The sequence below is a fragment of the Tenrec ecaudatus genome, chromosome 16 (genome assembly GCF_050624435.1).
Source record: "Tenrec ecaudatus isolate mTenEca1 chromosome 16, mTenEca1.hap1, whole genome shotgun sequence".
NCBI lineage: Eukaryota > Metazoa > Chordata > Mammalia > Afrosoricida > Tenrecidae > Tenrec > Tenrec ecaudatus.
The window spans coordinates 49,520,615-49,537,114 of NC_134545.1; the positions used below are offsets into that span (position 1 = coordinate 49,520,615).

At 56.3% G+C, this 16,500-nt stretch overlaps 1 protein-coding gene across 2 annotated transcripts in view; it reads right to left on the reverse strand.

Annotated features, from left to right (window-relative positions):
- The window catches only part of UNC5B (unc-5 netrin receptor B), a 79,616-nt gene extending 63,496 nt beyond the window's left edge, over nucleotides 1-16,120 (reverse strand). For both annotated transcript variants that reach the window (XM_075534851.1, XM_075534850.1), the window contains exon 1: nucleotides 15,604-16,120. In XM_075534851.1, coding sequence (XP_075390966.1) covers nucleotides 15,604-15,682 — 79 coding nt within the window. In that variant the 5' untranslated portion in view covers nucleotides 15,683-16,120. The remainder of the gene's footprint in view (nucleotides 1-15,603) is intronic.
- Nucleotides 16,121-16,500: the final 380 nt, after the last annotated feature.

Sequence of the window (16,500 nt, forward strand, 5' to 3'; positions counted from 1 at the left end):
TGGTCTGGAATATATCCTTGCTTAATCTTTCTCATCCACCAACCTGAGGCGAGTGTGGAGGGGGAAGCCAGTCACCAAGTAACCTGGCGTCAGCCTCCCCTCTCTCTGCCTCAGTCTCCCCTGTCTGTAAAAAGGGGATGAACCCTCTCACTTCACTATCTCCCCGGGCAGCTCAGCTTCATGAGGCGAAAGGGTCTTGTGCATGTGCAGCTCTCTAGGCCCAGGAGCCTGGTCATGACCTTGACACGTGATGCTCGGGCCAACCAAACCTAACTCACAGTGACAGAGTGGGGTTCTTCAGTAGAGATTTCAATGCTGTAGCTGTCATGGGAATAGACTGCCTTGTCTTTCTCCCATGAATCAGCTGGTGGGTTTGAACGGCCAACTTTGTGGCCAGCAGACCGGTGCTTCGTCCACCAGGCACCCAAGCCCTCATAAATCCCCGAGAGAGGCCTTGAGAAGAAAGCCCAGGGGCCAGTGAGGAGGAGACGCTGGGAGCGCCCCGAGGCCTCTGGCCCACACTTTCAACGGTGACCAGGCCTCCAGAGCCCTGGGTGAGCACCCCTGTCTAGGAGGTTGACGTGAGACGGCAGGCAAAGGTGGCTGACGTCAGGCTGGCCAGCCCACACTTCCCTCAGCTCCCCAGGATCCGGGGGAAGTAGGGGGTGGGGTGGGGGGCACTGTCAAGTGTGTAATAAATGACTTATTGACAGGGAAGTGGAGTTCTCTGGGCTCGGAGCAGGACCTTCCGGCAATTAAGCCCTCCACCAGCCTGCCCGAGGCTCCTCCCTGGGTGGAGAGGCTGAGGCCTGTTCAGGGCCCTTCCCTTCACAGGTCTGCTGATCTGCCAGCCTGCCAACGTGCTCAGACTCTGGGCCGGGGGTAGGGCAGGGGAAGCAGGACTGCCTGGTGGTGGTGGTGGTGACAGGCCTGGGAACATGGCCCAGGTCGGTCCATTAATCCACAGAACTACATCTGTGTGGGATTCAGCGTAAGCAGCCCTTTCCATGCCCCGCCACCACCACCCCCTGACCACCGCACAGAGCCGTGAGCATCTGCCGCTCCCTGCGGCACCCACAGAGGAACACGGGCACGAGTGAGACCTGGTCCCTCCCTTGGGAACTGGGCACAGAGTGGGCTTGTGGAAGAAGCACTGAACTGAGAGTCCATTGTCGAGGGCTAAATGGCCAAGTCATTTCCCTTCCTTGCCCGTTTGCTCCTCTGCTAAGACGTTCCCCTCAGAGCTGTTTCAGGGATGGAAGACTGTGAGTATGACAGAGCAGGGTTAGGGGGTGGAGCAGGGGCAGGGTGCGGTCCAGGGGCTCAGAGTCCTGCCACATACAAGTATGCGAATACAACTGAAGGTGGATGGGACCCTCTCAGGTCAAAGTAACAACAGCAACATAACGTCCTACAGTTCCAGAGAGAAGGGGGGGCTCTCGCTCTCTCTCTCTCTCTCTCTCTCTCTCTCTCTCTCTCTCTCTCGCTCTCTCTCTCTCTCTCTCTCTGTGTGTGTTTTCAAGAAGGGGTTGGGAAAGGATGGTCCGCGGCTTATCTGAGGCCTAACAGGCCACCTGCAGTCCCTAGGGTAAACAGTAGATGACGTTACACCCCCATCAAGCACAGGAACCGAATGTCCTGATACCTGTTCTACCTCCTCTCTGAAGTGATGCAGGATCGTGTTCCCCGTGCTGTGGAAGAGAAAATCGAGTCCCAAAGGTGGATATGCCCAGGACCAGGTGGAACCAGGTCTCAGTGAGAGCTGGGGCAGGGATGGCACTTAGGGGTTCTGGCCCTCTTGGTGGCTTCCTACGTGGATCCATAACTGGAGTAGAAGGGCACCCATCCCAGGGAGGGGAGGGGGGGGAATGTATTAAAGAGGCCATTAGGAGCGAGGGCAATTGTACAAGGAGCTTTCTTTTCCCTTGTCAGTCTGTCTGTCCTGGGCATCTCTGTATCAGTGCACGGAGAGCATCACCCTGCCCTTTTTTGTAGCTAACTAGAACTAACTCCACTTACGGAGGATAAGCACTGGGTCGGTTGCTAACTGCAAGGCCAGAGGTTCAACCCCAGGGGCTGCTGTAGAGGAGAAAGACGTGGCTGTGTACCGTCAAGGCTTGCCGTCTCGGAGACCCTGTGGGTGTTGACGAGTGGAAGTCGATGGATGGCAGTCGGCAGGCTTGGTTTGTGAGCACTGACGTCTACAGCTGTACCACAGCTTCTCCAACTGCCCTCCTCCGACATCCAGGCTGCCTGGGCACTGCAGTGACCCACCGTGCCGCCATGAGTAATCTCGGGTGTATGTGCGTGCCTCTGTGTTGATGAATGAGTCCCTCAGAGGAAGATTGCTCACAGCGAGGTGGGTGGAACGTTGGAGCGCAGCGTATTTTCTGTTGTGTTCCTACAGACTCGTCTCACCCGCATAGCCAAAGGGGCCTGTTTCCCGACAGCCTCCCTGGTACAGTGGGCCGCCACCTTCTTTAACAGCGTTGTTTTAATTTGTGCTGCTCTAACTACAAGGGAAGACCCTGGTGGCACAGCACTTAAGCGCTCAGCTGCTAACCGGAAGGCTGACCACTGAAAGCCCCAACAGCTCTGCGGTAGTTACATAATCTGTTGTCAATCAGACTTGGGAATGAAGGGGTGGAGTCTAGGCTGTCCATCAGGCCTCAGCTTGATGGCCCCCTTTGGAGGCACTAAGGAGATAACCAGCTCACTGGAGGCAGGACACAGGCGCACTCCTTGGGAGATATTCCTGCTGACAAGACACATGGAGCCCTGGAGCTGAAGGCGCCACATGGAGAGCCACGCCAGCGCTGAGATGCTTCCACTGCCACTGGATCCACAAGACTTTCCACACACTGGCCTGTGATCTTCTTGCATTCGGCGTCATTGCACGTTTTGCGAGTATGAAGAGGGCTTTTTACATTGGTATCAGACATATGGGCTAATACCAGACTTATGGACTTGATCTGGACTGGGCTGGGATGTTTTCTCAAAGTTCAATTGCTCTTGTATATCAAGCTCTTTCTTAGACACATATGGGTCTCCTTGGATTTGTTTCTCCAGCCTACCCGGACTCACACAAGCTCCATGGGAGAAGTAAGTCCTGGAGACTGCTCCAGTAAGGATGGCAACCGACAGGGGCAGCTTGCTGCTAACGGAGAGGGCTGGCACGAGAGCCATAATAAACAGGGGGCTCAAAGTGACCACTGATCACGAAGGTGGGGCCGGCGGGCAGCACTTCCTTCTGTGACCCCCGAGAGGAGCTGTGTGCTGGAGCCGGCTCAGCCACAACATGGCAGCCGGTTGTTAAAAGACAGTGAGCTGCCATGTTCTATTTCCATGTCCTTTTCTCCATTTCTCTGTCACCCTGTGGTCCTTTGTCCAGGGAATACTCAGGATACTAGCCCTTTGTAGGTTGTAAGCCTTTTATTCCTTCGTAGTGTGTTTTAATACTCAGTAGAGATCATTTTCCCATTCTTTCCCTATTCTCATGGTTTCTAATTGGCCTCTCTGGTCTAATTGCTTCGGCACATGCCTCTAGCACAGTGCTGAGTAGCAGCAGAGATGGTGGGTATCCATGTTTTACTACTGATCTTTGTAAAAATGCCTATTAAACACAGAATTAGGACTAAGGTATATAGATAATACCATGCTGAGAAGTATCTCTTCATTGACATGTTTATACCATGAATGGGCATTAAACTTTATCCAAAGCTTTTCCACTATCTGTTGAGGAGCCTGAGGGGCATTGTGGTTACATGTTAGGCTGTGATCGGCAAGGTTGGCAGTTCGAAACCACCAGCCACTCCGAGGGAGGAAGATGAGGCTTTCTTCTCCTGTAAAGTGTTACAGGCTTGGACACTCACAGGGGCAGTCCTAGCCTGGCCTGTGGGGGCACTGTGAGTGGGCATCGGCTGGATGGCAGTGAGGTTGTGGAGCTAATCACAGGACTGTTGCTTCCTTTCTTTCGCTTCACTAATACCGTGTATCAATATGCTATATGCTGTTCATAGTAATGGAGTCCTTTTGAGTCCAATCCTTACGTTCCTGGAATAAATCCCATTTGGTCGTGATGTATCACTATGCTCTTGAAAGAGAGAAGAGGATTGGGTACCCATGAACACAGCTACCATTCATTAGTTTGTGCTTTTACTGACCCCATTACACATGAACTCACTCAGTGTCCAAGACAGCTTTGTGAAGCTTCCACGAGCCCTATTCCACAGAGGAGGGGACACTGAGGCAAGTGGCCTGGCTAACCTCACACAAACGGCAGGCAGAATGGGTGTCTAGGTCTCGGTGGTTCCCAAGACCCTGGGGCTCTGTGGGCAACACTGTGTATCGATGAGGAAGCCCTGGAAGTGCAGGGTTACACGCTTGCTGCTAATGGAAAAGTCAGCAGTTCGAGCCCAGTAGCCCTAATCCAGCTAGTTTTTGATGACAAAGTTAGGAGGGGAAGATCTCTATAGGAACTGGAGGGGCTGTCTCCCCCGTACTCCCCAGGAAGCTTGAACTGTCCTACACCCCTACCTCTTCCAGGCTTGGCAGGAGAAGGGAGGCAGGGCTGGCAAGGTGCTGCCTGACAGGTGTGTGGTCAGCAAGCCAAATGAAGGTTGTCCGGGGGTCCGCCAGGCAAGATCTGCCCTGTCCCCTGCCACTCCTGGCCTCGCTCTATCCTGGCATTAAAGTCTGCTGCTCCGGACAGTGCGGGAGCAACCTGGAAAATGAAGACTAGTCTGGGGAGGAGGTGGGTGAACGGTGAGAGAGGCAAGTGGAGAGAAGACCCCCCTCCTCCCCACACCCCACCCACTCCCGCTGTGCTACTGCCCCATTTGTTCTGAGAATGGGCAGCCGGCTGAGGGATTACATAATTTCTGGTGGGCATGGCAGATGGTGTGCTACCTGGGACAGCATCAAACCAGCTCTGACACTAACCTTCCCCGACGTGGCACCTTGGCCTCCCTGCTCCAGGCTGCAGGGCCCGTGGCAGGGGAGGAAGGGGACACACAGAGGGATGGGAACCGGCCCAGACTGTTGGAATGCAGTCTCTGGGGAGCGCAAGGCAGGGCCCAGCCTGCCAAGGTCAGGCTCCAGCCGGGGAAATGGAGGTGCGGGCTTCACCTCTGCCTCACAGCGAACAGCTTTCAGGAGGCACTCCCCCAAATCTGTGGGGTACAGACCCTGTTCCACAGCCTCCTTCCACCTCAGATCTGCAGCTCTGGGGACCCCAGGGACTTTTCCAAAGCACCACTTTGGGTGTTTTCTCATGTGGCCCACTGGTATTGTTTCTTTTGTTCTTTCTGTCAACGGGCAAACTGAGGCTCTGGGAGCGACTTGCCAATCACACGCTGGCAGGGGTTGGCCATGGAGCTAAGGCTTCCTCACTTCTCCTCCAACGCTCTTGTCACATATGTGAGCCAAGGCAGGCTTCTCCCACGGGCTGACAATCCCTGGGGACATGCCAGGGGCTTCCTGAGCACAAGCACAGTGGCTTTACCATTGTGCATTTATGGCCGGAAGCACCACAGGGACAGCCCTGCCCTGCTCAGCAGAAACCATCTCCACTTCAAGAGCAGCCCTGGATTTGAACCATCAACCTTGCAATTAGCAGCGCAACATCGAACCCACCCCAGCACCAGGGCTCACCCCTTCAAGAGGGGGACCTTAGACAGAAGCAAGAGGGGAGGGAGGGGCTGCATGTTGTGAATGGATTTCTTTCCCATGAGGAGAACCGGAAATCCTCCTCACTTGGGGATGCCGATCTACAGGAAGAAGACACAGACTTGGACACGATGGTTAGGGAGGTGTCAGACCTGGAGCCCAGATTCTCGGATTCCAGGATGGGCCCTCTTCACGTAGGAAGTGAAGGCGCTGGGGCCCAGCGAGGGACAGGGATGAGCATAATGTCACACAGCAGATCTGCTGCACAGCTAGGACGAGGACCCAGGCTTGGGGCTCGGTCTGTGGTCGTCTCCCAAGCGCACACAGAAGTGCTGGGGCCCAGAGGAGACGGTGGGCCCAGACCACATTTGTAGCAGGGGTCATGGTGCCAAGCCACCACACAGCCCTAGCTGCCAGGCTGGAACTTCATACTAGCCTGGGGCGGGGGCACATCTGGCACGGGCCAGTTAGAGCCCAGCTATGAAGGTGGTTATCTGGGCCAGGCCTACTGGCACCTCAGCCAACGGGCTGGAGGTGTTTAATCTCTCAGGGGTGCTCCCTGAATGCTCACACTGGACATGGTGCCAGGGGGAGCCTGGCCCAGCCAGGTCCTGTAGCTACCCAGATCCTGCCAAGAAGCTGGTGGCAGTTGCTATGGGGGATGGAGGACCATCAGCCCCACTGCTCCCAGGCCTCAGGGCTAGTGTTCATGAGTGGTTGTTATCTTCAGCAACCAGAAGGTTAGGTGGCGCTGAGGATGCAAAAAGGAATGAATGTTTTCAAGGGGCTTGTCACCTGCGCCTTGCTAAGGCCACCTTGCATGAAAGCTGAGCTTCCCAGCCCAGCGAGTGTCTGCTGGTCTGCTTGCTCACCCAGCAGGTCCGAGGGCACTTGACCATTAGGCTGGGTCAAGGCATGGTGGCTCCCCTGGTGGCTCCCCTGGATTTAGTAGTAAATGCTTCCCTACCTGGGGGCTGACCACTGATGACCCTAGCTCTTCCTTCCGCTGTGCCTGGGGCACGGGAACTGCTCCTAGAGGGAAAGCAGCCCAGAACGAAGGGGAGGTTATTCGCAAAGGAAAACACTCTCCTCGTTCTGTCTTTGGTGAGTTGTACCTAGCAGCAAGTCTGAATCACGGCGGCCCCGTGGTTGAGTAGGGCGTGGCCCTCCGTGGTACAAACACTTCAGGGACTCTCACGGAGCCCTAGGCCCTGTGCTGGGCTTCACAGACCCGTGGATGAGCAACACAAGACCCAGCTCCCTAGTCTTCCAGTGCCCTAGCCACACCCCCATCCCCTACTCATCTCCACTCCATCCTGCCTCCTCCCACCGGCCTCCACTGCCCCCACCCCCAGTACCCTAGCTCAGTGGCAAAGCAAGGAAAAGGCATACCACCTGACCCCAGGTCCCTGCTCACTCATCTCTGAGCTGCGCCTAGCTCTGGGGCAGCAGAGTCACAGTGACCAAAGGTGGGTTGGGGGCGGGGTGGGGTTGGGGTGCCAGGAATCGCTTTCCTGGAATTGTAGTTCCACTTCCCATAAGCCCTCCACCCTCCATGGGTGCCCAGGCCGCACGCCGGGCCGGCAGGCGCCTCTGATCGCATTATAGCGCTGCTCTCCCTAAGTTCCGGCTCCTGATGCTGGCAGTGCCTCCGGGCGCCACTGGAGGCCTCCAGGGGATGCCAGCTGCTTCCCGGGTGGCCTTTGGGATGCCTCCGGGGCTGCTGCTGACTAGCTGGGTACCCAGGCCAGGAAGGGCCATCTCTCCTCTCCTTGTCCCTCTTTTTGGCTCTCTGGGCAACCTGGTAGCTGCCCCCTGGGGCCTCTGCCCACTGCTCTCCTGTCCAGAGACATTCATGGAGAAAAGCAGAGCCAAGCCCCACCAGTGGTCAGCCAGATTGGTGGTGGGGGTGGGGCACAACTCCATGGGGTGAGCACTGCATGTGCGATCCCCTGCCTCATCCCCAGCCCACAGACAGGGACACTGAGGCTCAGAGAGTTTGTGCCTCCGAACCCAGAGTCCAGGGATTCTAACTTAGAAGGACAGAGTCCAGTCCTTCTACCCCAAAGCCTTGGCTCTTTCCACTCATAAGAAGGGCCCTGACCCCATATGTCTCTTGTGTCCCTAGATGGCCAGATGAAAGCGAAGGGCTGAATTCAGAATTTATTCCCTGGGCAGACATGCAAAAAAAAAAAAAAATGTGTTTCTCCCCTGCCGCTCCATGGATAGTGCACTGCCCTGCCAGCAGCACCCTCTATTCTTATCAGCCAAACTATACTCACCCTCCAAGGGGCAGCAGGCTCCTCCAGGAAGCCTTCCGAACTGCCCAGGCACTTGCGAACTTCAAATGTCTCCTCCCAACATCCTAGGCATTTCCCGCCCAATCCTTGTCCCCAGTGAAGATGGGTGGATGAAGGGGGGCCGTGGTGGTGGAGTGGTTCCATGTTGGGCTGCGATCCACACGGTCAGCAGTTCAAAATCAGCAGCCACTCCGAGGGAGAAAGACAAAGCTTTCTACTCCTGTGAAGAGCTACCAGCTGGGGAAGTCACAGGGGCAGTTCTAGGCCGTCCTGTCGCGTCACTCTGAGTCGGCATCGCCTCGAAGGCAGAGAGAAGATGGTTCATGGTGATGAAAATGACTCTTACTGAGCAAGAAAAGCTGTGATGCTTTGATCTCATTCATCACTATAATGATCATCTGATGGAGCTGGACCACTGCTTCCATTTCACAAATGAAGAAACCAATGCCTAGAGAGGTAGGCAACTTGCCCCAAAACACACAGCCCAAGAGTGGCACCGTCAGGATTTGAACCCAAGCAGTCTGTACAGCCTGTCCTCTAAACACCACACCAGACACTGTATATCTATTTCATATCTACCTCCCTCCCTCCTTCCCTCCCTCCCTCCCTCCCTACCTACCTACACCTCTCTTGTCCCCTCAACCCCAGCAGCACAGGCCCTGCACATGGCTCATAATCAGGAGGCAACACAAAGTCTATTAATTCCCTAGGAGTCAGACCTGTGTCTTACCCACCTCTGAGCTTCACACACCAGGTTTTAGGGCTGGGCCAGGTGTTCCAATACCTGGTTGGGAACAGGATCCCCAGCCCCCAACACCACACACACACACACACACACACACACACACACACACACTCAGCTACCACCTGTCTTCTGAGAACTGCATCAGAGCTCAAGGTCTCGGCAGGCCCGTCTTACTACACCTCCAACAGGAGCCTCGGATGGGGGAGTGGATGGTGAGGACCTCTTTTCTCCCAAGCCCAGGTTGGCTTCCTCTCGGTCTCTGAGGCAAGAGACCCTTGCGGACTAGAAAAAGGACGAAGGTCCTGGGAAGAGGAGTGATTTATGGCTTTGGAGAGAGACCCAGGGTTGTGAAGCACACGTGGGGGCACCCCAGTGGATAGATTGACTTTCTGGGGGCCCCTGTAAGCACATGGTGCTGGCTGAAAGCTACCTCTGTCCCTTGCTGGCTGTTGCTGAGAGCCCCTTCAGATGGAACCAAAGTGGGAAAGGCAACCCGGAGGGGCCACCTCTCACCTTTCCCACACTGGAGACCAACCAGGACCCAGAGGGGGAAAGGGACTTCCTTGCTCCAGATCCCACAGTAGGAGATGCCTCAGGTTCTGAGCCCCCCTGACTTGCTCCCCACCTGCTCTTCTCACCAGCTTTGAGGGGTGGGGTCGGGTGGTAGGGAACGCATTCCCCACCCGCCCTATCCCCACTACCAAAATAATCTTGACCAGTGCTTATAAAGTATTTTCTGGGCTCTTTCCATGTGAGAGCCACTGAGAGAGAAGCAACGAATAAGGACATTTTTTCTCCCAAGTCATTGCCTCCCAGGCCCTACCCCACGGAGTCTGGGCTTGCTGAGAGGGGCAGGTCTCCCAGGCACACCCAATCCGTTGAGCCGGAGAGGTCCTGGGGTGGAAATATGGCCACAGGTTGGTCAGCCAGGGTTGGCGTCCATCACGAGAGCAGCATCCAGAGTTGCTGACCAACCGGGCCAGACCCCCTCGTGGCACCAGGGCTCTAGGCTGTCATTGTGATGGAAGCAGATCACCCGGCCTTTCTTCCATGCAGCGGCCACATGGGCTTGACCTTCCAACCTTTCCTGTTAGCAGACCAGCACAGACGATTGGTGCTGCCCCGTGGCAGACCCCACGACAGGTTAGCACAAAAGGCCGTGTCCTGAGTGGAGACCCATCCCCAGCACGACGCAATGACTGGCACACCCCTGGCTGCACAGCGACTCACTGGCCCCACAGGACACACCCCTGTGTACACACAAAGCACACCGCAGCCATGCCCGAGTCTACTGAACAGCCCTACCCACACACACCCAAACACACACCTCTCCCAGCCCCATAGACACCAGGCACAGCCCTCCTCAGTGTGCGCACGCACACACACACACACACACACACACTCTTCCCTGCACACAACGCACACACCCCACTTTCACACACCTAACACCCAAGCACAACACCGCATCTCCCCTCACCCGCACCTCCCACCACACACTCCCACCTCCACCTACTCCTTCCATATCCACTCTCACCTCCCACCCGACACACTCCTACTACACACTCTCATACCCAGGAGCCTGCCTTTCCACGCAAAGTGAGCGGTGGCAGGCGCGGGAGTTGTGAGGCGCTGGGGGCAGCCTGCGCTGGGAGGTGACAATGGGGTGGCCTGGCAGGCTCACTTGCTAGGAGGTGGTGAGAGCTGGGGTGGGGGCTCTAGCAAATGGATTGAGCTAGGCGGGCGGGGCAGGGGGTGTGTGGAGGGGCCAGAGGGAGCTAGGCATAGCAATGCTGTGGCAGTGCAGTGGGGCTGAATCAAACCCACAAGCTGCGGGGACACTAATCAGGCTGCTTTGTCATAAATCTGGGTGCTTCCAGCAACTCCCCGCTTTTGGAGAGAAGGAAGGGGCCAATAAAGGAGGCAGGGAAGGCACGCCAGGGGGAGGTGGCTAATTTATGCCAGCACTTAAGCAAAGGTTTACATTGCCATCCTTCCCTTCAAGACCTGGAGCGTGGGGAAGGAGCATCCCCAGGACGGGGCTTTGAGCACTTGCCAGCAGCTGGGCTGCACTTTCCAACTACCCAACTCACCACCAGAGCAGAGGCCAGCTCTGGGATAAGCCAATCTTCTTCTAAAACGCCCAGTGGAGGGGCTTCCTTGCCCATCTCACCAAATGTGACACCACCCCCCAGCTCTGTGCAGGTCCAGAGGAAGACAAACCCCAAATTCAGGAGAGCAAAGCCAAAAGGCTGAGGGTGGACAACTTCCCCTAGACCTCCTGAAACGGTCCTTTCCTTGTACTACAATAATTACGGTATTTCCCCGTTTCTTCTCCCCATATTTACTTTCATCTGTATGCTGAGCAAACACAAGGGAGAAATTGGACCATCTGAAAAAAAATGGGACTCCAGAATGGAGAGGATCTCATGGCCAGCTAGCGGGGGACACAACCTTGCTGGTTCAGAGAGGACTTGAACCTTGAACGGCTTAGAATGACCATCAAATGGTGCAAAGAAATCAAGACATCTCACAATCGTGCTAACCACACACAACATCGTGATCAATGTGGAAATGACTGAAGCTGTCAGGGATTTGGTTTTATGTATCGGCAGCCAACACCCATGGAAGCAGCCCCTGGAAGCAACAGTCAAGAAATCAAACATCAAATAGGGCCCGGAAAATCTGTGGCAACGGAACTCCTTAAAGTGTTAGCAAAGAATGTTGCCTGAAGAACGAAGGTACCTCTGACCCAAGCCCTGGCCTTTTCTTAGGCATGTAACCCTGGGACAGTGAACGAGGAAGAAAGAGGAATTGAGGCCTTTGAATTCTGGTGTAGTTACCAGAGAACTCTGAATACGCCAGGAGCCTCCTGAGCAAGTCTACCTTAAAAGGGGTACAGGGGAACGCACCCTAGAGGCAAGGACGACGACGGAGACAGACTTTGTTTCATGTAGTTTGGACTTATTGTCAGCAGAGACCTGTCCCTGGAGAAGGACGTCATGCTTGGTCAAGATGAGGGGCAACGAGACAGACTTCCTTCTGCTGAACCTCGGGTGCTGCTGCTATGGGGGGGGGGGGGGAATAGATCTGATGGCACTGAACAATTTCCCTTTTTTAATAAAAGAAAGAAATGGAAAGGCACGACTCCGCTTGTTTGGTTTCATTTTGCCTTCACAGCGTTAATGAGTCCATTTGTAGAAGCTGTTTAGAAAACTGAGGAGGAGGAGGAGGAGGCCAGAAGAAGCGCAAGCTCTGGGCCTCACTGTGGAACCCTCTCCCTCCTCCCTGTCCTGCCTAGGCACTGGTTTCCCTCTACCCCCAGCCCAGTTCCAGCTCCAGCACCAGGCAGTCCAGCCAGGACTGCATCCCTGCCTCCACTGTCCCACAGGCCCCAGTGGGCTGAGCTGGCTGCTTTCCAAATGCTTAGCCTTTGGGGAAGATTCCCATGGCTGTCCGTCAGAATCCCTAACCTTGCTCTTGGGAGTGGACAGGGTTTCATTCCTCCCCTAGCCTCATACCCAAAGTCTGCCACGGGCTTTCAAAAGCATTTGTGTCTATTGAGAGGGGAGGAGAGAGGCAGGCCCCATCTTTGGCCTGGCAGCCAGGGATAGAGTCCCACAGAATTTGTGGCAGAGGAGCAGCTCGGGACAAAGAGAGGAGGGATGGAGTTGAGCCTGGAAAGCATCAAAATGAAGGGTAACCAGTGGGGTCGGAGCTCTAAAATGCTAATGGAGAAGCTTGGCTTGTGATTCTTCTTCCTTGTTAACCCAGTAACTTCAGATCCTGCCTCCCCCCAAGGTGGGTAGAGCAGTTGCTGAGAAAGAAAGTCCCAGAGTGGAGTCACCTTTGGGTGCCTGGTCTCAGCCCTTCACCTTGAACCTTTGGTCCTGGCCTGCTCTACCTCCCCTGGATGCTCAGTCTTTCCAATATCCTGCTACAAATCCCAGGCCAATCTGGCTACCAAACCGCCCGGCTTGTCAGCTGACTGCCTCAGGTGGTGCTGACTTTCAGAATCTCAGCCCCAGACCCTCCACAGCCAGTCTAAACCCCAAGTGGAATGAAGGGCCCCAAGGACTTTTAACTGAGATCTGAGAGTTCAAATCCCACCTCTGTCCATAAATCCCATTTGACTGAGGACAAGTCAGGACCTGTCCCAAAGCGTCCACTGCTAAGTAAGTAGGTTAGAAAGGGTGTCATACATAATTCCCTGTTGGGGAGGCAGTGGGGAAGAAGAGGCAGAAGAAGTTAGATAACCGACAATATTCCTCCCCTGCAGTGGTACTTTCATTTTAATGAGAAAACCCATTAATAGGCTCTTGATTTTCCACTGGTTTAAGTGAGAGGGCTGTTTGCTGTAGTGTAGAAGACAAGAACAGGCAACACACACACACACACACACACACACACACACACAGACCAGGAAAACTCTGGTTTGAATTGCACTTTTAGAAGAAGTGTTATCAAGACACTTTGGCTTTGATAAACAGAGGCCACGGAAAGGCTCATTAAAAGCTCCAGGAAAGGCAGTGGAGCAGGGTGGGGAAGCGTCCCTGGTCAACTGGGGCTTTTGAAGTGGCCTCTGGCTAGCCAGTCACTTGCTGACCTCTCCTTCCCAGAGTCTGGGGTTTTATGGTTCCAGGTTTGATTTTCCCATCATCAAACTTTATGGTTAAAAAGAAAGAAAAATCACAGTGCTCTAAAGAGACTTATTCTCTTATTCATGGGGGGGGGGGGGGAGAAAGAGGTGCCTGTAGCTACTTGAGAGGAACTTGAACACCCAAAAGGGTACCCTCACCCACCCCCTAGCCCTCCACTCTGTGGTAACAGCTTTTCTTGCCTCTGCTTAATCTGAAGCTCAAGGTAGAGGTGAGTAAGGGTATAGGGAGGGGGTCCTGGGTGACCTCAATCAGCCTGACTATATACAATTCTACACCCACCACCAAGGTCAGGCAAAATCTGGAAAGCCAACACACTGGACTTGGTTTTTCCCATTAGTGAAAGGGGACTAGAAAAAAAGAGGGGCCCACTGCGGAGCCCCAAAAACCCTGTGAAATAAAGATGCTGTGTCTGTGATACTGGAGCAAAAGAGTATGTGGGAGGAAGGGGCATAACCACCCCCCTCCCCAGTTTCTGACGTCCACACATTCTGGGGTAACAGGAAGCCTCAGGCCACCCTGCCAGCTGGCCCCTCTACTGCTGGTGGGCAGGCAGTTCCCGCCAGGCTAAGTAATGAGCACAATTGCGATGCTGCCTAGCTCCGACTAAGAAATCAAAGCTGGGTATTACAGGCCATTTCTAGCCGGGCACCATTTGTGCCCAAATCCATCAAAGCCCTGGGCCTAGGGTGTCTTTGGGGGAAGATGGGGACTAGATGCTTTGTTAAGCAGGAAAGGCAGGCCACCCCCAGCCTTCCCATCTGAGTTCGGAGAGCTTCTCTTGTCATTTTACTGCCCACTGGAACACAAACACCACCACCCCACCTACACACACACACCCCACACCCCATCCCCAGAAACCTTGGTATTCATTCCGGATCAAGACCCAACTGTGTGCCAATGTACCATTTACAGAGACTTCACCAGGCCCTCAATCACCACCACCCCCAAACACTCAAACCAAAACCAACACCCTAAGCAGAGCACCTCTACATTCAAGTGCACCCTTTAAAACAAGGGTGGTCATTCAGCAGTCTGTCCCCACCCCATCATTACCTCCCAACTTCAAAACACTGCTTTAAATACCAGAGTCTGCCCAAATCATAATTAACTGGGATGAAATGATTGAGTGTTGTAACTTCATGGAACAGGACTGAGGAAGGGGGGCGGGGGGGGGGGAATGTGCTGAAGCAAGCCCTCACTCCTGATCCATGGGAATCACTTAATTCCTGAGTGCAGGATCTTTGGTTATGCAGGGACCTGGGGGACATGGAAGGTGCCCTGGGTGGGGTGGGGGCTTCGTCATCCCTGCCCCATGTCCAGCCTCAAGGAGCCCCACCCCAGTGAACAAGAAGGTCAGCTACTCGGGCCAGCCCACCCAAACAAACAAGCAAAAAAGGTTGTATCCAGTGACTGCCCTGGAAGACCCAGGCCAGCGGGCAAGGGCTCATTCCACTGGAGGACAAGCGAGACACACACCTCCACAGCAGGAGGACGGGGTTGGGGAGCGCACTGTTAGAAACTTCATTCAGGAGACCACCAACCCCGTAAAAGTCTCCTGCTCAGTCTAGAGTCGAAGGTCCCTCATCTCTTTCCCTAGACCCGGATCCCTTAAGATCCACTATGAACCCTGCGCTCCCCAATTACTCAGAAGAAGAAAAAACAAACCCGCCGGACTTGGGCGCCAGCGGTCTGGAAAGCGGTGTGCCCCGGGGATTCAATCTCTCCCCGCCTCCGATCCCGCCGCCCTGGCTGGCCCAGCCAGACCAGCGCTCCCCGGGCTCCGCGGGTGTCCCGCTGTCGGGCTCCGTCTGCGGGTCCGCGCTTGCGAAGCGCGCAGCGGGCGAGCGGGCGGCGGCCCCGGTGGGAAGTTGGCGAACCGCAGCGCACACCCGGCGCGCGCAGCAACAGCTGGATCCGCTCGGAGCCGCTGCCAGGCGCGCCGGGGCCCGGGGTCCCTGGGAAGGATGCAGGTGCTCCCGGCAGCTTAGACCCCGACGCAGACACCAACCAGTTCAGATAACAGAAGCTCGCCATCGGGGGAAGGGAGGGGGTGTGTGGACTCGGGGAGCTTCGCTTACTTTACGCCCATACCTAGCCTGCGCCACCGGGAAATCGGATTGCCATTGAACTTGGACGCCTGGCCGCTTACGCTCGGCGGCGCCCAGCGCGGAGAAGGGCCACCTCAACTTCGGAGTCCCCGTGCCCCCCGACCTCACGCCCCGTAGCTCCCTACCTGCTCGGCTCAGCCTCGGGTGCCAGCACAGCAGCAGCGCCAGCAGCAGCGCGCCCCGCGCTCCGCTCCGGGCCCACATGCTCCCGCGGCCCGACTCCGGCGCCTCTCCCCCGGGGCCCTCTCCCTGGTCCCAGCCTCGCCGCCGCCGTCTCCGCCGCCGCCGCCGCCTCCGCGCCGTCTTCCCCGGCGCCCGGCCGCGCCAGCCCGTGCCCTCCGTGGGGGCAGCGGCAGCCACGCTGCGCGCAAGGCTGCCGGGCGCTCGGAACGCGCTGGGTGCCGGGCGCCCGCTCTCGAGCCCGACCCAGGAGCGCAGCTCTGCGGAGCTCCCCGAGCGCTCCTGGAGCCCCGGCGCCGGGCTCCGAAGTTGCGCGGCTGCAGGCGAGTGTGCTCGGCGGCGCTCGCAGCGCCCGGCGCCGCGCAGTCTCAGCCCGCTGGAGCGCCTCTCCGCGCCCCTCCGCCGCCGGCTGCTCCGGCGCCTTCGCGAGCCAGCCGCCTGCCACAATGCCCAGCCGCCCGGCTCGCCGGCCCGAGCGAGTGCCGGAGCCCTGGTGGACCGCGCGCGGCGGGGCGGGGCCGGGGCCGGCGGGGGCGGGGCCGGCGGGGGTGCCTGAAGGGGGAACCGCGAGGCCGACTGGGCGAGGCCGACGAGCAACTTGGGGCCCCTCAGGGGGGGTCCCCGCGAGACGCAGCGCCCAGTGCCTTGGAAAACACCGGCTGGTGAAGCAAAATTAGGAGCAGAATTCTGCACAATTTTCCTTTAATAAAAAAAATAACTAAGTCCCTGATTAACCTTAAAACAAACAAACTCACTGCCTCTGACCAGTTCCGGTCTCATGCCGACCCTGCATAGGCTGCGGAGACTAAATCTTGACTGGAGTGGATAGCGCCCAGTGTCGC